Source organism: Microcaecilia unicolor, chromosome 2, assembly GCF_901765095.1.
Source record: "Microcaecilia unicolor chromosome 2, aMicUni1.1, whole genome shotgun sequence".
Lineage (NCBI taxonomy): Eukaryota > Metazoa > Chordata > Amphibia > Gymnophiona > Siphonopidae > Microcaecilia > Microcaecilia unicolor.
Window position 1 is genome coordinate 246276499 of NC_044032.1, and position 16826 is coordinate 246293324.

Here is a 16826-nt window from a genome sequence, read left to right on the forward strand (position 1 = left end):
AAAGAGTAGTAAATCACCTAGACTGGTTGGCATACATCCAAGGGTACTCAAAGAACTCGAGCATGAAATTGCTGATCTGATATTAATAATATGTAACCTGTTGTTAAAATCGTCCATAGTACCTGAAGATTGGAGGGTGGCCAATGTGACGCCAATTTGTAAAATGGGTTCTAGGAGTGATCCGGGAAATTACAGACTGGTAAGCCTGACGTCGGTGCTGGGCAAAATAGTGGAAACTATTACAAAGAATACAATTAGACAACACACAGACAAACATGATTTAATGGGACAGAATCAGCATGTGTTCAGCCAAGGGAAGTCTTGCCTCACCAATTTGCTTCATTTCTTTGAAGGCAGAAAGCTTTTGATAAAGTTCCTCATGAAAGACTCCTGATAAAATTAAAGAGTCATGGGATAGGAGGCAAGGTTCTGATGTGGAATAAGAATTGGTTATTGGATAGAAAACAGAGGGTGGGGTTAAATGGTCATTTCTCTCAATAGAGGAAGGTGAACAGTGGAGTGCCGCAGGGATCAGTACTGGGACCGGTGCTATTTAACATATTTATAAATGATATGGAAATCGGAATGACAAGTGAGGTGATTAAATTTGCAGATGACACAAAACTGTTCAAGGTTGTTAAAACACGAGCGGACTGTGAAATAGTGCAGGAATACCTTAGGAAATAGGAAGGCTGGGCATCCAAATGACGGATGAAATTTAATGTGGACAAATGCAAGGTGATGCACATTGGAAAGAACAATCCGAAACATAGTTACCTGATGCTAGGGACCACATTGGGGGTCAGCACTCAAGAAAAAGATCTAGGTATCATTGTGGATAGTATGCTGAAATCTTCTGCTCAGTGTGTGGCGGTGGCCAAAAGAGGAAACAGGATGCTAGGAATTATTAGGAAAGGAATGGTGAATAACACCAAAAATACTATACAAATTGTGGCAACACTCCGTAATACAAATCCCAGGACAAGCAGTTGCATCCCATGTCTGTCTCAATAACAGACTATGGACTTTTCCTCCAGGAATTTGTCCAAACCTTTTTTTAAACCCAGATACGCTAACTGCTGTTACCATATCCTCCGGCAAAGAGTTCCAGAGCTTAACTATTCATTGAGTGAAAAAATATTTCCTCCTATTTGTTTTAAAAGTATTTCCATGTAACTTCCTTGAGTGTCCCCTAGTCTTTGTACTTTTGGAACGAGTAAAAAATTGATTTAATTCTACTCATTCTACACCATTCAGGATTTTGTAGACCTCAATCATATCTCCCCTCAGCCGTCTCTTTTCCAAGCTGAATAGCCCTAACCTTTTTAGCCTTTCCTCATATGAGAGGAGTTCCATCCCCTTTATCATTTTGGTCCCTCTTCTTTGAACCTTTTCTAATTCCGCTATATCTTTTTTGAGATACGGTGACCAGAACACCATGGAGTGATACAAAGACATTATAGTGTTTTCGGTCTTATTTAATTCTGGTCACCGCATCTCAAAAAAGATATAGTGGAATTAGAAAAGGTACAGAGAAGGGCGATGAAAATGTGAAAGGGATGGGACAATTTTCCTATTAGGAAAAGCTAAAGCAGCTAGGGCTCTTCAGCTTGGAGAAAAGATGGCTGAGGGGAGATATGATAGATGTCTATAAAATAATGAGTGGAGTGGGTAGTCATGATCACTTGTTTACTCTTTCCAAAAATACTAGGACTAGGGGGCATGCAATGAAGCCACAAAGTAATAAATTTAAAACGAATCAGAGAAAACCTATCTTCACATGTGTAATTAAATTCTGGAATTTGTTGCCAGAGAATGTAGTAAAAGCAGTTAGCTTAGTGGGGTTTAAAAAAGGTTTGGATGACTTCCTAAAAGAAAAGTCCATAGACCAATATTAAAATGAACTTGGGGAAAATCCACTGCTTATTTCTAGAATAAGCAGCATAAAATGTATTGTACTATTTTGGGATGTTGCCAGGTACTTGTTACCACTCTTGGAAACAGGATGCTGGACTTGATGGACCTTTGGTCTGTTCCAGTATGGCAATACTTATGTACTTATGTAATGCCACACAACATTTTTTTTTAATGTAGATGTGCCTTGGGATTGAAAAGGCTGGGGAATGTTGCCTCATAGTACTTATAATTTTTAAAAGCACCCTTGGCACCTCTTTCTATAGCTGTAGACTACAATTCACACATTAAAGAGCAATAATCACATTAATACCCATCACCCTCTATGTCATTTACCTCCATTAATGATCCCACCTTAAGATTATCTTGAGAGCTTATATGGCACTCAGTATTTAATCCTCTAATTTACTTTGGCAGTATTTGAACAGTGTCATACAATAAGGATCAGTTCAACAAGATCCAGTAGCCTAAGGCTTAGTTAGTGAATTTACAGTTCCTGAACTCAGTATGTGAACAGTGAGACTGTAGTTATCAGCGCTATTTCCCATAGCAGACTGGGTGCAGTTGAAATCTTATATCACCTTAGTTTGCGTTCAAGATCTGCACAATTGTACACAAAATCATTCATGCAGATGCCCCAATCTACATGTTAAACCTCGTGGACCTACCACCCAGAAACGCCACAAGATCATCTCGCAAATTTCTCAACCTGCACTATCCCAGCTGCAAAGGTCTGAAGTACAAACAGATGCATGCCACTACCTTCTCGTACATGAGCACGCAGTTATGGAATGCACTACCCACAGACTTGAAAGCAATCAACGAAACAACTATCTTTCGAAAATTGCTGAAAACATTCCTCTTCAATAAGGCCTACAATGAGCACCCACAACCTCATTAACTCACCTCACCAACCCTCTCAACTATGAAAGCTTACCCTTTACAGCTATCCAATTCACTCCCTCCCTTCTTCCCTCTTCCCTTCTTGATCGCTACACACTACTAACTGTATCTGATATCCTGATATGACAATGTCAACAAATCTATGTAAGCCACATTGAGCCTGCAAATAGGTGGGGGAATGTGGGATATAAATGCAATAAATAATAATAATAATAATAATACCTAGTACTTAAGAACACAAGACTTGCCATACAGGGTGAGAGTAAAAGTCTATGTAACTCAGCATCCTGGCAAAAATCAAAGTAGGCAACAGCTTCTATGGGGAAGGCAGTTGTATATACTAAGCATCAGCATTTATGTGCTCCTGGCACTTGAAAAATTTATATAGTACTAATGCCTAGGTGTGTAAGTTTACAGTTTTCAGGGAAAGTCCCAGCAGGGCACCTAAGTGCTATTCTAAAATATCACATTAAACTTATATAGTAATAAAAGCAACATAAGCACTCTGCAAGTCAGATGCAAAGCATTAATAAAGAAGGCTAAAAAAGAATATGAAGAGAAACTTGCTGGAGAGGCTAACACTCACAGTAACAACTTTTTCAGGTACATAAGAAAGCCTGCGAGGAAATCCGTGGGACCGTTTGATCACAAAAGAGCAAAAGAGGCACTCAGGAAAGACAAGGCCATAGCAGAGAAACTGAATGAATTCTTTGCTTCGGTTTTAACAGAAGATGTAAGAGATCTGCCTGTACCGGAAATGGGTTTCAAGGGTGACGATGCAGAGGAACTGAAAGAAATCTCGGTGACCAGGAAGATGTACTGACCCAAATTGACAAATTAAAGGATGATTGGATCAGGGAGTATCTTGATCAGTGCAGTGCCTGGGCCCAGGGGTGCTTGGATTGAGTGAATTGACAGGATTCAGAGGAGTAGACAGGTGGTTGGCTTTTGGGGGGGAGGGGTCTTGATTAGATGGTCAGTCTGTTCAGGTAAGGGTTTATTTGGGGGGGAGAGAATTGGAGGATGACAGCATCATTTGTTGCACCAGTCCCTTTAACATGGCCTGTAGGAATATTGAGCTACATGCTAGCATACTCCTGGAGAGAAAAGATAATGCCAATTCAAAACTGAAATTATTTTCCTTCAATAACATGACATGTGAGGTTAAATTCAAGCTGCATTATTCAATTTTCATAATGAGGCACTGTGTGGGCAATTTTCAAGGCATTTCTGTGGGCATTTAGACACCCTAAAGCTGCACAGAGAGCATCAATTATATAATAGCATCTGAACACCTCAATTCTGTTACAATATATTAGCATAATCCTGCATTGGTGCTCCTAAATTTAGGTGCGACTCTTTACTCCATCTATGGCTGCCGTAAATAGGCGAGTCTAAGAGCACCATGTAGCACACGTAATGCAACTTTTAGTATTCCATAAGTTGCACAAAAAAGTTGAAGACAAGCCCATGTCTTTCTCATGCTCCGCCCCCTTGCAGTTATACACTATCCCCTGGATTCTATATATCACACCTTGTATTCCACGCCGAAATCCAAGCGCATTCTATAACAACGCGTGTAATTTAATTGGCTTAACAAGCTAATCAGCGTTGAAAACAGCACTTAACAAGCAATAATGAGCACTAATCAATAATTAGAATTTAAGCACACAACTCACTAAGTGTATTCTGTAACACAGAGCGCCTAAATTCTCATGTGAGTAGCCAAAAAGGAGTGTGGTTATGGGGGAGGAAATGGGTTTCGTGGGTGTTCCAAAGTTTACACACATTGTTATAGAACATGGCCCTCTGCACCTAAAATCTATGCGCCAGTATTTACACTAAGTAAAACGTGGCCTAAATGGTCGCAACCAAATTTGGTTACATGGAGAGGCGCTCGGCATATTCTGTGGAAATTTAAACCCATTCTATAAAATTTAGACGTGCTTTAGAGAATACGCCTAGGTGTATTTCTTTACCATGCAGGTTCTTCAGGCACCATAGAATCTGTTGGGATCTTGCCGGGTATTTGTGACCTGGATTGGCCACTGTTGGAAACAGGATGCTGGGCTCGATGGACCTTTGGTCTTTCCCAGTATGGCAATACTTATGTACTTATAGCCCTCTTGTATTTATGTGATATCTTATAAAATAGAGCACAGTGCATTTAAGCACATAAGTGTTGATATTCTGTGTGTTTATGCTCACATATCTATATGGCAGAAAACATTAAAGGTCGATATTTGAAGCAATTTAACCAGCCAGAAATAGCTCCTTGCCGTTTAAATCACATGTTTGGGAATAACCGCTAATTTTCAACAGCACTTAACCAATTAGTAAACTAATTAGCTAATTAGGCAAATACAATCAATTATTGGCTTCAATAGATCCATAGTTAACTCTTAATTACTGCCAATTAACAAGCACTTAATTAGCAGCAATAAGGAGAAACATACGAATCTGCTATTCTATAACATGCAACTCAAAAGGGAGTGTGGCCATGGGAAGGGCATGGGCAGATCAGAGGCGTTGCCAGAATTTAGGTATGGTGTTAAATAATACCTGCATTTCTGTGCCTAACTACCATTAGTTGAGTGACAGCATTTACATCATCCTTTGGAAGGTGTAGATCTCGTGCCCAAAGCTGGGGGCAAAATGTATGCAAAGCTAGTATTGTATAATTCTATAAAGGTCGTTCCACTCAGAATACTAGTTTAGGGGCCCTTTTAGTAAGGTACATAGGCGTCTACGCACATCCAACGTGCGTCAAATTGGCACTACTGCCCGGCTACCGCATGCCTCAGGCGTATTCAAAGGGCCCCTTATCCAGTTAACTCGAAAAGTTAACCAGATAAGTGCTTTAGTATATACATCAAACACAATCTTATGTTATATCAGTGTACAGACTAGGATATTATAGTCACCTAACAGCTGAAAGCCTGCAGTTTATTTTAAATTATTTGATGCTTACCATACAGTACCAGCCTGAAGAGCGGTTGTAAAGGTCAATGCTTTATCGAGATCTTTGGTGAAAATTCCCGCTGCCAGTCCATATGTAGTGTTGTTTGCCCTCTTGATAACTTCATCTATCGTTTTAAATTTCATAATTTGTTGCACTGGTCCAAATATCTATTTCAGAGAATTTTGAGACAAAAACAAAATGGTTTAAGCTTCATAAAACATACCTGATTCTTTTCTTTCGTACTCTATAGAGCAGCATGGAACTTCAGATCAGCTGATAAACATTTGATCGAGGTTCAACGCATCGTAGGATTAGGCTCCTCGGCCTCCGTTCCTCGACTTTTCAAATGATAGACCCTACTGTGAAAAGCCTTGCCCATGAAATTGCACAAAACCGAGTCACTTTTGACATTTAGGAAACAAAAGAGTATTTGTTTCAACAGGCCTTCGTAGGATATTATTGGCGTTTCTGGTAGATTGTGCCCTATCTGATATTGAAGGAATTCAAATGTAACAATTTGAAGGCTCTCGTATGTAAACAAGATATTTGTGTTCATAGCCGCCGAGAGGGGGGGGCAAATTTCCCCAGGCCTGGGCCTCCGGGGGGGGGGGGGGGGGGACCCGGCGCAGGGGTCTCTCTCTCTCTCTCCTACTCCTGATGGAACCCGGGTGATCATGTCCCGACAGGAGCAAGAGAGAGAAAGCTCCAGCACTGGGCCCCCTTGCATTGCCAGCCTAGCAGCTGCTGGGCCCTCAGGCAGCGCATGCTCAATTTTGAGACTGAGCATGTGCGACCTGAGGAAAGCAGTCGCAGGGGCAGGCAATGCTGGGCAGAGGAAGAAGCCGCACTGCCTGCAGCTGGCGGGGCCAGCCAAGGTGCCTTGGGCAGGTGGGCAGGAGGGAGGGAGGCAGTGGGTGATGACAATTTGGGAGGGAGTGGCGGCGATGACAATACTGTCCCCGGTCTCAGCGGCAGCGGCCCTACCCCAGACCAGACTCAGTCTCTCAGTAGCCCTGTTTGTATTGTTTGGATATATATATATATATATATATATATATATATATATATATATATATATATATATATATATACATTTTTTTTTCTTTAAATAACTACTGGTAAACAGTAGGAAAAACACACCATAACTTTCCATTATTTTTCAAAATACCTCTGGTGTATGAGCTCAAACTTGGACAACAGCAAGCATAAACAGCCGGGAAGCAATGTATCTCAGATGACATACATAAGAAACTGAGTCTTCCACACAGCAATGAGACTCTTAAAAGAAAACTCACACCATACATCCAGGCATGACCTCTGTTCATTTTACATTTTCTCCTACCCTTCCGTCTTCCCAGATCCATTCTATTCCTTGTGCCTTCTTTAACCACACATTTGTAGGTGTATATGTGTGTGGGGGAGGGGGAATTAAAATCTAAGGATTCGTTTATTAAATTGTGTTAAGGTTTTGCACTTACTATGCATTAGTTTCAAAACTAGCACCCAGTAAGTGCAAAGCCTGTGTGGTAAATAAAGGGGGAGTGCATAGCATCTGCCCAGCAATTACTGCTCAAAGTAGACTGTACAGCACCATGTTAACTGCAGTGGCAGACAGTGCAGGAGCGCCCATGCTATTTGCCAGTGTAGGTAACATGATGTGGGCTCACTCATAAATAAAATACAGCTCTGCTGTAGTCATGGACCCCTGACACATCTCCCCCACATCTGATCCACCTACTAATACCTCACCCCCTGATCTGATTCTCCACCTGATATTTTATCCTACACCCCTTGTGGCATCCTCCAGCTGATTCCCCTTGCTCAAACCTCATCTCAAAATTTCAAACCCTACCTTCTGAAGTTCTAATCCTGCCCATGGAACTAAACACCCACTTTGAGCTGCACCCTTCTTTCACTCCTCCGACTCCCTTGGGAAGTATCCAGTGGTCTCCATTGGTAGGTAATTCAGTAGGCCTGTGCAGGAGCAGTACCCCTTGGCTCTACCCAAGACTGTGCTAGGATACAAAATGGCTACCATGATCCCTAGCAGTAGTCTTGTGGTATTACCACTAAAGGGCATCTCCTCTTGAGGAAGCGGTATGTGCAGCTGCACTATTGGCAGTCATGACAGTGCATGGTACCGACCCACATGCTAGTTGTCACAGCTGGCTACTCCTCTAGTCCTCCCATGTCAAATCCAACTCCCACCCCTACCCATGTTAGACATCTAGTGCGGGTTGTGTTATGGCACCGCTGGTTTTAATGCACCAATGTTTGGTGAAACCTGTGCTAACTGCTCTTTAGGCTGTAAACCGCCTTGTCCTATGACTCAGTTAAGGTGGCATAGCAAAATAAACATAAACATAATTAATGCGCATACTGTCAATTTTCATGCATTAAAATTATAATATATATTTAAAATTTTATTAACAGAAATGTGCACAATGAACAACAACATAAAAAAAATACCCTATGAAAATTGGGGGAAAAGACAAATCTTTTCCTTTTGCACATCATAGGTTCTGAAAGGTTATGTGAACTACCCATATGCACCAGGCTGAAGTTTTCCATGACTATCCATTGAGGTTCTTTATGGTATCATGGGTGGCAGTCAGGCATAGAGCCCCAACAAACTCAATCTCACAGACATAGAAAAGTAAAACATGCAGTGGCATTCCTAGGGGGGCTGACACCCGGGGCGGATCGCAGATGCGCCCCGCCCCCCGGGTGTAGCACCCCCCCGGTACAGCGCGACCCCCCCCCCCCGGTGAAAGGACACCCCCCCGGGTGCACGCCGGTCAGGTTTGTTTGTTTCCATGCTACTTCCGGGGCAGAGGGAGCATGGAAACGAACGAAGCTGACCGGCGCGCGGCACCCCCCCAGCGGCGTGCACCTGGGGCGGATCGCCCCCACTGCCCCCCCCTTGGTACGCCACTGAAAACATGTTCCTTTCGCAGGAATAATAAATTGAGTGTCACAGACTCCTGAAACTTCACAGTCTCTGTGTGTAGTACTCTCCACCAGTAATCAAAACCAGGCCTGGTTCTAACTAGGCCTCAAGGATTAGTGATTTTCAAGGTCCAAGGTAAAACTTGAATGATGCTTAGACATATGTGGTGAAAAGACATATGCTGGAGGGCTTCTCTTGTCTTCCCTAGGCCTCCTTGTTCTGTCTAGGCTCAGAGGTTTTCTCTTACTACCTGCACTGTGCCCTCCTTGCCCTACCTTGCTGGAGTCATGCTCTTTAAGACAGTTCTGTGAGGAAGTGTTGTTAAGGGGAACTGGTAATTTCCTAAATACTCCCTCACATCCTTGTAAAAAGCCTAGAGAGATTATTTATGTATTTATTTTTACATTTCATATTACACCTTTCCAAAAGTATAAGACAAATTAGATCTCTTGCACTGGATGAGATTGCATTTTTAAATGATTGAAATGGGTTTCAAACTAGAGTCCCTGGGATATGTTTGCACATGATTTGAAATAGATTTGACCGCATTTACAGAGGAGCATCAGGCTGTGATGGAAGAGAGTGGAACATATGAGATTAAATAACATTTCTTTTTTTCTTCATGAGTCAGAAAAAGTAAAAAAAAAAGAAATGGATGAAGCACTGCTTCTCAGGGAGAAGCTTTTTCTACACGTGTCATGTCTTAGCTTTTCAAAATCTTTCTTATCTTTTACTTTCCTAGAAAAATCTGAGCTTAGTGCATGTTCTGTGCCAGAAAAGGACTCCTGTTGCTTTTCATGACCTCTAAAAGCATATTGCAGGAAACAGAGTTTTCTAAGCTAACTTACAAATTTATTTATTTATTAGGATTTATTTATCGCCTTTTTGAAGGTATTCACTCAAGGCGGTGTACAGTAAGAATAAATCAAACATAAGCAATAGACAATTACCACAGTAAAAATATTCAAATAACAATACAAAGTATAGCATGCTATACAATTTACAATGTAAAAAGTTGTGGCACCATTTTAATAGTACACCCCCCAATTCTGCCGCACTCAGATGGTATTCTTGTAAGACATTTGACATTCATGTTAAAAAGACCATTCTCCACAAGTTACCCAGAGCATCAAGTCTAAAAGTGGGCTCGGTTTCTTTTTACCTCTTCCTTGGCGATGCGCATTTCGTCAGTGACATTGGAGAAGACCGTGGGCTGGATGAAGAAGCCTTTATCTCCCCAGCGACTGCCTCCACATTCCAGCTTTGCTCCTTCTTTTTTCCCACTCTCAATTAATGTAAGAATCTTTTCAAATTGATCCTTATCAATCTGTAGAAAAGGATATCAGAGGAGAAATAATTAGCACACTGTACTCCATCTCGATCCCTCCCAGGAACATTTAACAACTTTGCACTTCCTCTGGTTTCAAGACTTAAATGTGAACAGGAACATAAATTTGGTTAACATACTCATTTGACAATAACAGACCTGCCAAGTTTCCTCCTTTGGCAAGTTATCTCCCACCCTCCTGGAGATACTGGATGGAGGGGTGGGAAGAGAAAGGGGAGAAGCTGGATGGAATACTGGGGAGAGAAAGAGAGGAGATGCTGGATGGAAAGGGGATAGGACAGAATTAGTGAAAGACTGGAGAATAAGAGGAAGGGGCAGAGGGTGAGGGTGAGAGTAACATGAAAGGCAATAGAATTAAGAGAAAATGAAGGAAAGAAGAAACTAGTGACTGGGACAACACGATTAGAAAAAGAAAATCGCTAGACATCAATGGTGAAAAAAATAAATTATTTTTAATTTAGGATAAAGTGATGTGGTAGCTGTGTTAATAAAGGTTGATAAATACAAATAAAACACAAAATGGAAAATAAGTTGAAACCATTATATTGGACTAATTTAAATACATTTTTACTAGCTTTTAGAGACCAACACTTCCTTCCATAACAGCAGTGTACTGTCCTGACCTGACCTGAGGCAGGAGGTTTTGACCTCTGAAAGCTAATAAAAAAATGTATTAGGCTAGTCCAATAAAAAAGTACCATATTCTATTCCATTTCCAAGTGCCTGAACTGAGCATGCGCGGGAGTGCAGACATCACTGACTACCGAATTGCTCAAACAGCATGGTAGGGGGCAGAGCCATGAGGTAGAATAGGCAGGGAGAACCAATGTAGCATGATATGAGGAATTTTCAGAATTATTGATTTTGCTGGAAAATATATATATATATTTATATATTTATAAAAGCTTTACCAATGCAATATGTTCAGTATCAGAAATGGGCCCCATTCCCCTGAAGACCACTGATACCAGTGTAAGAAAAGTTAGCCGGGTGGATACTAAAAGTCAATCACCATATCTCCAAAGGACAAAGTCTGCATATTGACAGCAATCACAGAGACTGGAGTTAGCAAAAGACAACGAAACTCCCACCTAATCTGACAAAAGAAAGCCCATTTACTCTCAGACTATGACTCTTTTAATCCTGTCAAATATAGATGTGAAATACAGTAGACAGACAGCCAGGAACTCTTATGATGTCATTAGACATGTGACCAGCTACCCTGCTCCATTTTCAAAAACCAGAAGAGAAAAACCCTTGAACATTCTCAGTCCGCTCTCTGTTCCCCTCTCTGCTTCTTCCTGATCTACACCTCTGTGGACCTTCACTGAATCCCTGGGCCTTGCTGGACTTCACACACATCCAAGATAAGACTTTCCCCAAGCTCCAACAACAACTCTGAATCAAAAAGACTTCTTTTCCAGCAAGGACCTCCTTCATCACTCCAACCAGCAGCCTCCATCAAAGTGAGTTACTATTAATCCAGCCTAACTAATTATTCAGACTTTCTAACAATATTCATCTTGTGGCACATTTCCCTTGTGTAAAATCCCTGAAAACTGCCTTTTAACATTATTGCACTACCTGTATTGTAAATAAACATTTTAAAGGTAAATTATCTGTTTTTTATGTTCTGAGCACATATACTTAAACATTACAGTGCAGGTTAATGCAATTCCCAAAATATATCCCTTCATCACTCTTCATTCCTCCCTTCCCTCTTTTTACATTTTTCACCAAGAGGCACAGGTTCAAATCCCACTTCATCTCTTTGAGGTTCTTTTACTAAGCTGTGTTGAAAAATGGCCTGCGCTAGTGTGTGTGCGCGAAATTGATGCACGCTGGGCCATTTTTTACCACAGCTGGAGAAAAGGCCTTTTTTTAATGGGGCAGTAAATAGCTGTGTGCTAAAATGAAACGTGGCATGCGGCTATTTACTGCCTCAGCCCTTAATGCCACCTATTTGCTTGGCAGTAAGGGCTCACGTGTTACTCCTGTTGTAATCAGGCAGCACGTGGCAATGTGGTAACGCTGCTGATTACCACCGGGAAGTCCCTCGAGGTAGAAAATATTATCTACTGTGGAAAACAGCCCATGCCAACTTCAAAACTACTGCAGGTCGCCCGTGCTACTACCCCTGTGGTAGGGTCGAATTGGCGCATGCTACCCGCACGCCTCTTTGTGAATTATTTTTAACTGTGAGCCCTCCAGGGACAGAAAAATATGTACTGTACTTGAATAAAAAGCCTGCAAGTCTGAAGGCTATTGAAGCAGTGTTCATTTGAACCCTGATCCCCTGGTTCTTAGCCCACTGCTCCAACCATTAGACAACCCCTCTGCCCTGCATGGATATCTATTTGGCCATTTTATATCATAGATGTTCCTATATTGCCACAAAGACGTCCACGCCACTCCACATTAGCCTTTCAGAGCCAGAGCACAAGTATTAGAATGAAAAAGTTATCCCTTAATGCTTAAAACAGCCTTTTCATTCTAATACAACAATAACGATGCCTGACGCAGGCGCTGTGCGCCAATACACGACCCATGTCGGGTCATTTTTGCAAGATTGTTGTCCAAGTTATGTGATTAAAGTAATTTTGTCCCAATTTTGAAGGCTCTTGGTGCTTTCTTTTGCTATTTGGACTTTGTTCTGTACTTTCAACCCTCTCTGTGCTGTGCTGTGCTGTGCAGTGCATAGATAGCTAGCATATTGTCATTTACATGCATATCTGATGCCTAAAACTATCTGGCTTCTTATAGAATTACCCTCATAATGTCATAATCTACAGATAAAACGTGAATGGAAATGCAACGACTTGACCCATCACGTTGTTTGGGGGCAATTTTCAATTAATCCGCGTACAGATGCTTTAGTATTTGTTCTTAATGCTAATTTTCAAAGAGGAGGAACGCAGGTATGTTCTTTTTGAAAATTAACACAAAGTAAAAGTGCTAATAGTGTCTATATAATTTACACCCTGGCTTTTGTTGGGATGACTGAGAGAGGTCAAATAGTGCACATGCATGTAAATTATGGGGGGGGGGGGGGGTAATGTTCGATAGGCAGCGGTCAGTGCTTTTTTAAATTGCCGACCGTCACTGCCAAAATTATGTTGAGATATTCAATGCTGGGCCATGTCTGGGTACTAGCATTAAAAATCTGGATATGTATGATGGCTGGCACTTAACCAAGGTAAGTGCCAATATTCAGCCCTTAAGGGGGGAGGTTCTATATATGGTGCCTAAAAAATCCACACAGAACACATTGAAAAGTAAGTGTATTCTGTAAGTGGCATCTATATTTAGGCGCGGTATATAGAATATACTTAGTTGTTATTCCAGCGCCTAAAACTGCCTTGGTTAGTGCGAGTTAACCAGATAAGAGTCTCTCTCAACCAGTTAACTCATCTTGAATATCGACCCCTACATTTTCACAAATACTTTTTTCTTCCTGACCTAACCATGCTTCTGGGAATAGCTTTTCACAGTCCTGCTAAAAGGAGACATTCTATGAAGACCATAAAAATATTTAGCTGACCAGAAAGGGCAATTTTCAGTCAGGCCATTTTATCCAGGTAGCATTTCAATGGCACCTATTTAGTATTTTCACATTTAATTAAAATAATCATCCATTATAGGTCTTGTAATATAAATCGCTAAACCAAGAAGGTGCTATGCATTCTAAGTTTAAAAGGTGGATAAATTGTGCAACTGGAAGCTGTATGCCTATTAAATGCCAACTAAATAGATCCTACCTGGGGTCCCTGGGAAATTCCAGCCTTTAAGGGGTCTCCTAACACACGTTTCTTAGCTCTCTCAACACTCCGACGAACAAATTCTTCATAAATAGACTCTTCCACAAAAAGCCTAGATCCAGCAATGCAGCACTGTCCTTGATGGTAAAACAGTCCATGATGAGTTTGCTCTACTGCCTGGTCCACTGCAAAATAAAAATCATGAGTACTTAAAGATGAATCAACACATAATCAATTTCCAGCAATAAAATGGGTGGCCATGAGAGCTCCAACTGTCAAGTCTAAATATAAGCAATTGAAACCTCCAAGGTGAACAGGATCTAATTTGGGCCTATGTATGCTTCCTTTCCTAGCAGTTAAATACAAGGCGATCAGAGTCTGTTAGATATTATCCTGGAGCATTCGAATTAGGAATCACATTTGGAAACTTGACTCACAATGAATTGAGCCAAATATTTTAATTTTTTTCAGAGATATTCCTAAAGGTTCAAACAGTTCAGGATGAACAGTAAGTCAAATGGTGCAGGAGGCTCAAAAAATTTAACAAAATAAACAAAAAAGAGGAAAAACCTTTCAGGGCACTGGTTTCAACAAAAACAAAAGTGTCATTCACCATATATGTAACTATATAATACTTTACTGAAGAGTTTTTCAACACATACCTAAAAAAAAGCAGCAATCAAGAGAGATTGCTCTGCCAGCCATGGGTCCTTCTTCCTGCCACATCCCGCTCCTGTGAAGTAACTTCCTGTTTCTGCATAGGTGGGACGCGGCAGGAAGAAGGACCCGTGGCCAGCAGAGCAGTCTCTCTTGATTGTTGCTGCTTGCCATTCAATGACTCCAAGCAAGTAGAGGACGAGGGAAGGAGAGAAGCTGGATCTCAGCTGGGCTGCCATTGTCGGGCCTCCCTTGGAGGCTGGGCCCGGGGAAATCTAGCTACTGATAACAAGCACTTTCTACATAATTGTTTTCAGTGTTCCCACCTACTGGACAGTAACAATGAATATATATTTTTTAACAACACTGGGGTCGATATTCTGCCGGTGGCATTTTTGTATCCACCACCGGATGTATTCCTGGATATTTAATAGCAGGCCATGTCCGGGCATCGACACGGAATATCCGGTTGAATATTGTATACTGCACTTAATTGCTAAAACTTATGCAGTTAAGTGTAGTATTCAGCCCTTAATTGCATAAGATGAGGAACATTGCTGTGACTGTATTGGCTATTTGCCAGTTCTGTTTGGAGGGGTTTTCATCCCAGTCCTTGGGACACACCCAGCCAGTCAGGATTTCAGGATTTCCACAACGAATATCATTGAGATAAATTTGCATGCACTGCCTCCATTATGGGCCTTATCCCATAAAGGTTATGCTTCTAAAATTTATTAGCATAATTTACGCTCCCAAATTTATGCTCCTAAATTAGGAGTATAGGGCCTTATTCTATAAAAGGTTATGCTCCTAAATTACATGCATACTCTATGCTCCAAAATAGATTATTTTCCTAATTTAGCAGCATAAATTTTAGGATCATAAATTTAGGAGCATAACCTTTATAGAATAAGGCCCTATGTGCAGATCTCTCTCATGCATATTCATTGTCGGTATCCTGAAAACCTGACTGGCAAGGTGTGTCTCAAGGACTGGACTGAGAACCACTGCTCTAGAGGGAAGAGTGTTTTAGTGGTTCCCTCTAGTTGTAAGCTCTTGAGCAGCCTATGCTTAGGCGAAACGTGGCCATGCCGGGCACTGGACACTGTTTTATTTAATTTGTTTTATTCTGAAATCCAAGCTTTATAAATCTATGTTATGCTATGTTATGTTATGTTATGTTATGTTACACAACTTTTCTATTCCGCACTAACCAAAACATAGTTCTATGCAGATTACATAACTAAGGGGTCCTTTTACAAAGGTGCACTGACAAATGGCCTGCGGTAGTGTAGGCATGGGTTTTGGGCAAACGCAGAATCATTTCTCAGCGCACCGGTAAAAAAGGCCTTTTTTTGTTGCTGAAAATGGACGTGCGGCAAATTCAAAATTGCCACGCGTCCATTTTGGGTCTCAGCCATAGACCTAGTGGTAAAGAATTTGGGCAGTAAGGACCTACGCATGTCAGATGCCGCTTGGCGCGCATCTACGACGCGTGCCAGAAAATAACAAATATTTTCCAGACGTGCTTAGCGGGCGCATGCCAAAAATGAAATTACCACAAGAGCCACATGGTAGTCAGGCGGAAAGTCCATTTTAGCGTGCGTTGGGCAAGCGTAGGCACCTACACAGCTTAGTAAAAGGGGCCCTAAGAGAATCAGACCAATAATCTGAGAATTAAAAAAAAATAATTATTATAAACCAATTTTAGAGATATTCTCCAAATAAGTAAAAAAAAAAAGTAAAAATAAATAGTAGTACTAACAGTCTGCATCTGCAAGTACAATGATAGGGCTCTTCCCGCCAAGCTCAAGTGTGACCCTCTTCAGGTTACTTTTCCCGGCTGCCTGCTTGATTAGTGTACCAACCTGAAACAAAGAAAACACAGTGATAAACATGACTTTAACTCTTCTATTCACTATTACAGGATATTAGATGGACTAAGAAAACTGAAATGTGGAGAGAAACCCCAGGGAATAAGGATAGAAGAAAAAGTGTGAAAGAACTAAAGTAGTAGAAACAAAAAAAAAATCAGGAGAGGAAAAACTAGATAAAAACACATTCTAGATATAAAAATGTGAGTGATGTAAATAATGAAGCAAAAACTGAGAAGTGTAGAAAAGCTGAGAATGAGATTAAATATTGAAAAGATAAGAGAGAAACATATTGGGGAGGAAAATAAGGAAGAACAATTTTGTGTTTCAATAATTACTTGATTTAAGACAGAACAACGAAAGATATGTGATGCTCCGTTTGCACCGGGCATGAACATAGGAATTGAGACATCCTGGCTAGGAAGTTCACAGTTCCCTGAATATTTTTAGCAAAGTGTCT

At 41.0% G+C, this 16826-nt stretch overlaps 1 protein-coding gene across 1 annotated transcript in view; it reads right to left on the minus strand.

The window, feature by feature from the left end:
* The window catches only part of ALDH1A1 (aldehyde dehydrogenase 1 family member A1), a 73519-nt gene that overhangs the window by 3924 nt on the left and 52769 nt on the right, over window positions 1-16826 (minus strand). Inside the window, exons 8-11 of the mRNA XM_030193868.1 lie at window positions 16258-16360; window positions 13836-14020; window positions 9892-10056; window positions 5789-5946 (exon numbers count right to left, since the gene is read on the minus strand). Coding sequence (XP_030049728.1) covers window positions 5789-5946; window positions 9892-10056; window positions 13836-14020; window positions 16258-16360 — 611 coding nt within the window. The remainder of the gene's footprint in view (window positions 1-5788; window positions 5947-9891; window positions 10057-13835; window positions 14021-16257; window positions 16361-16826) is intronic.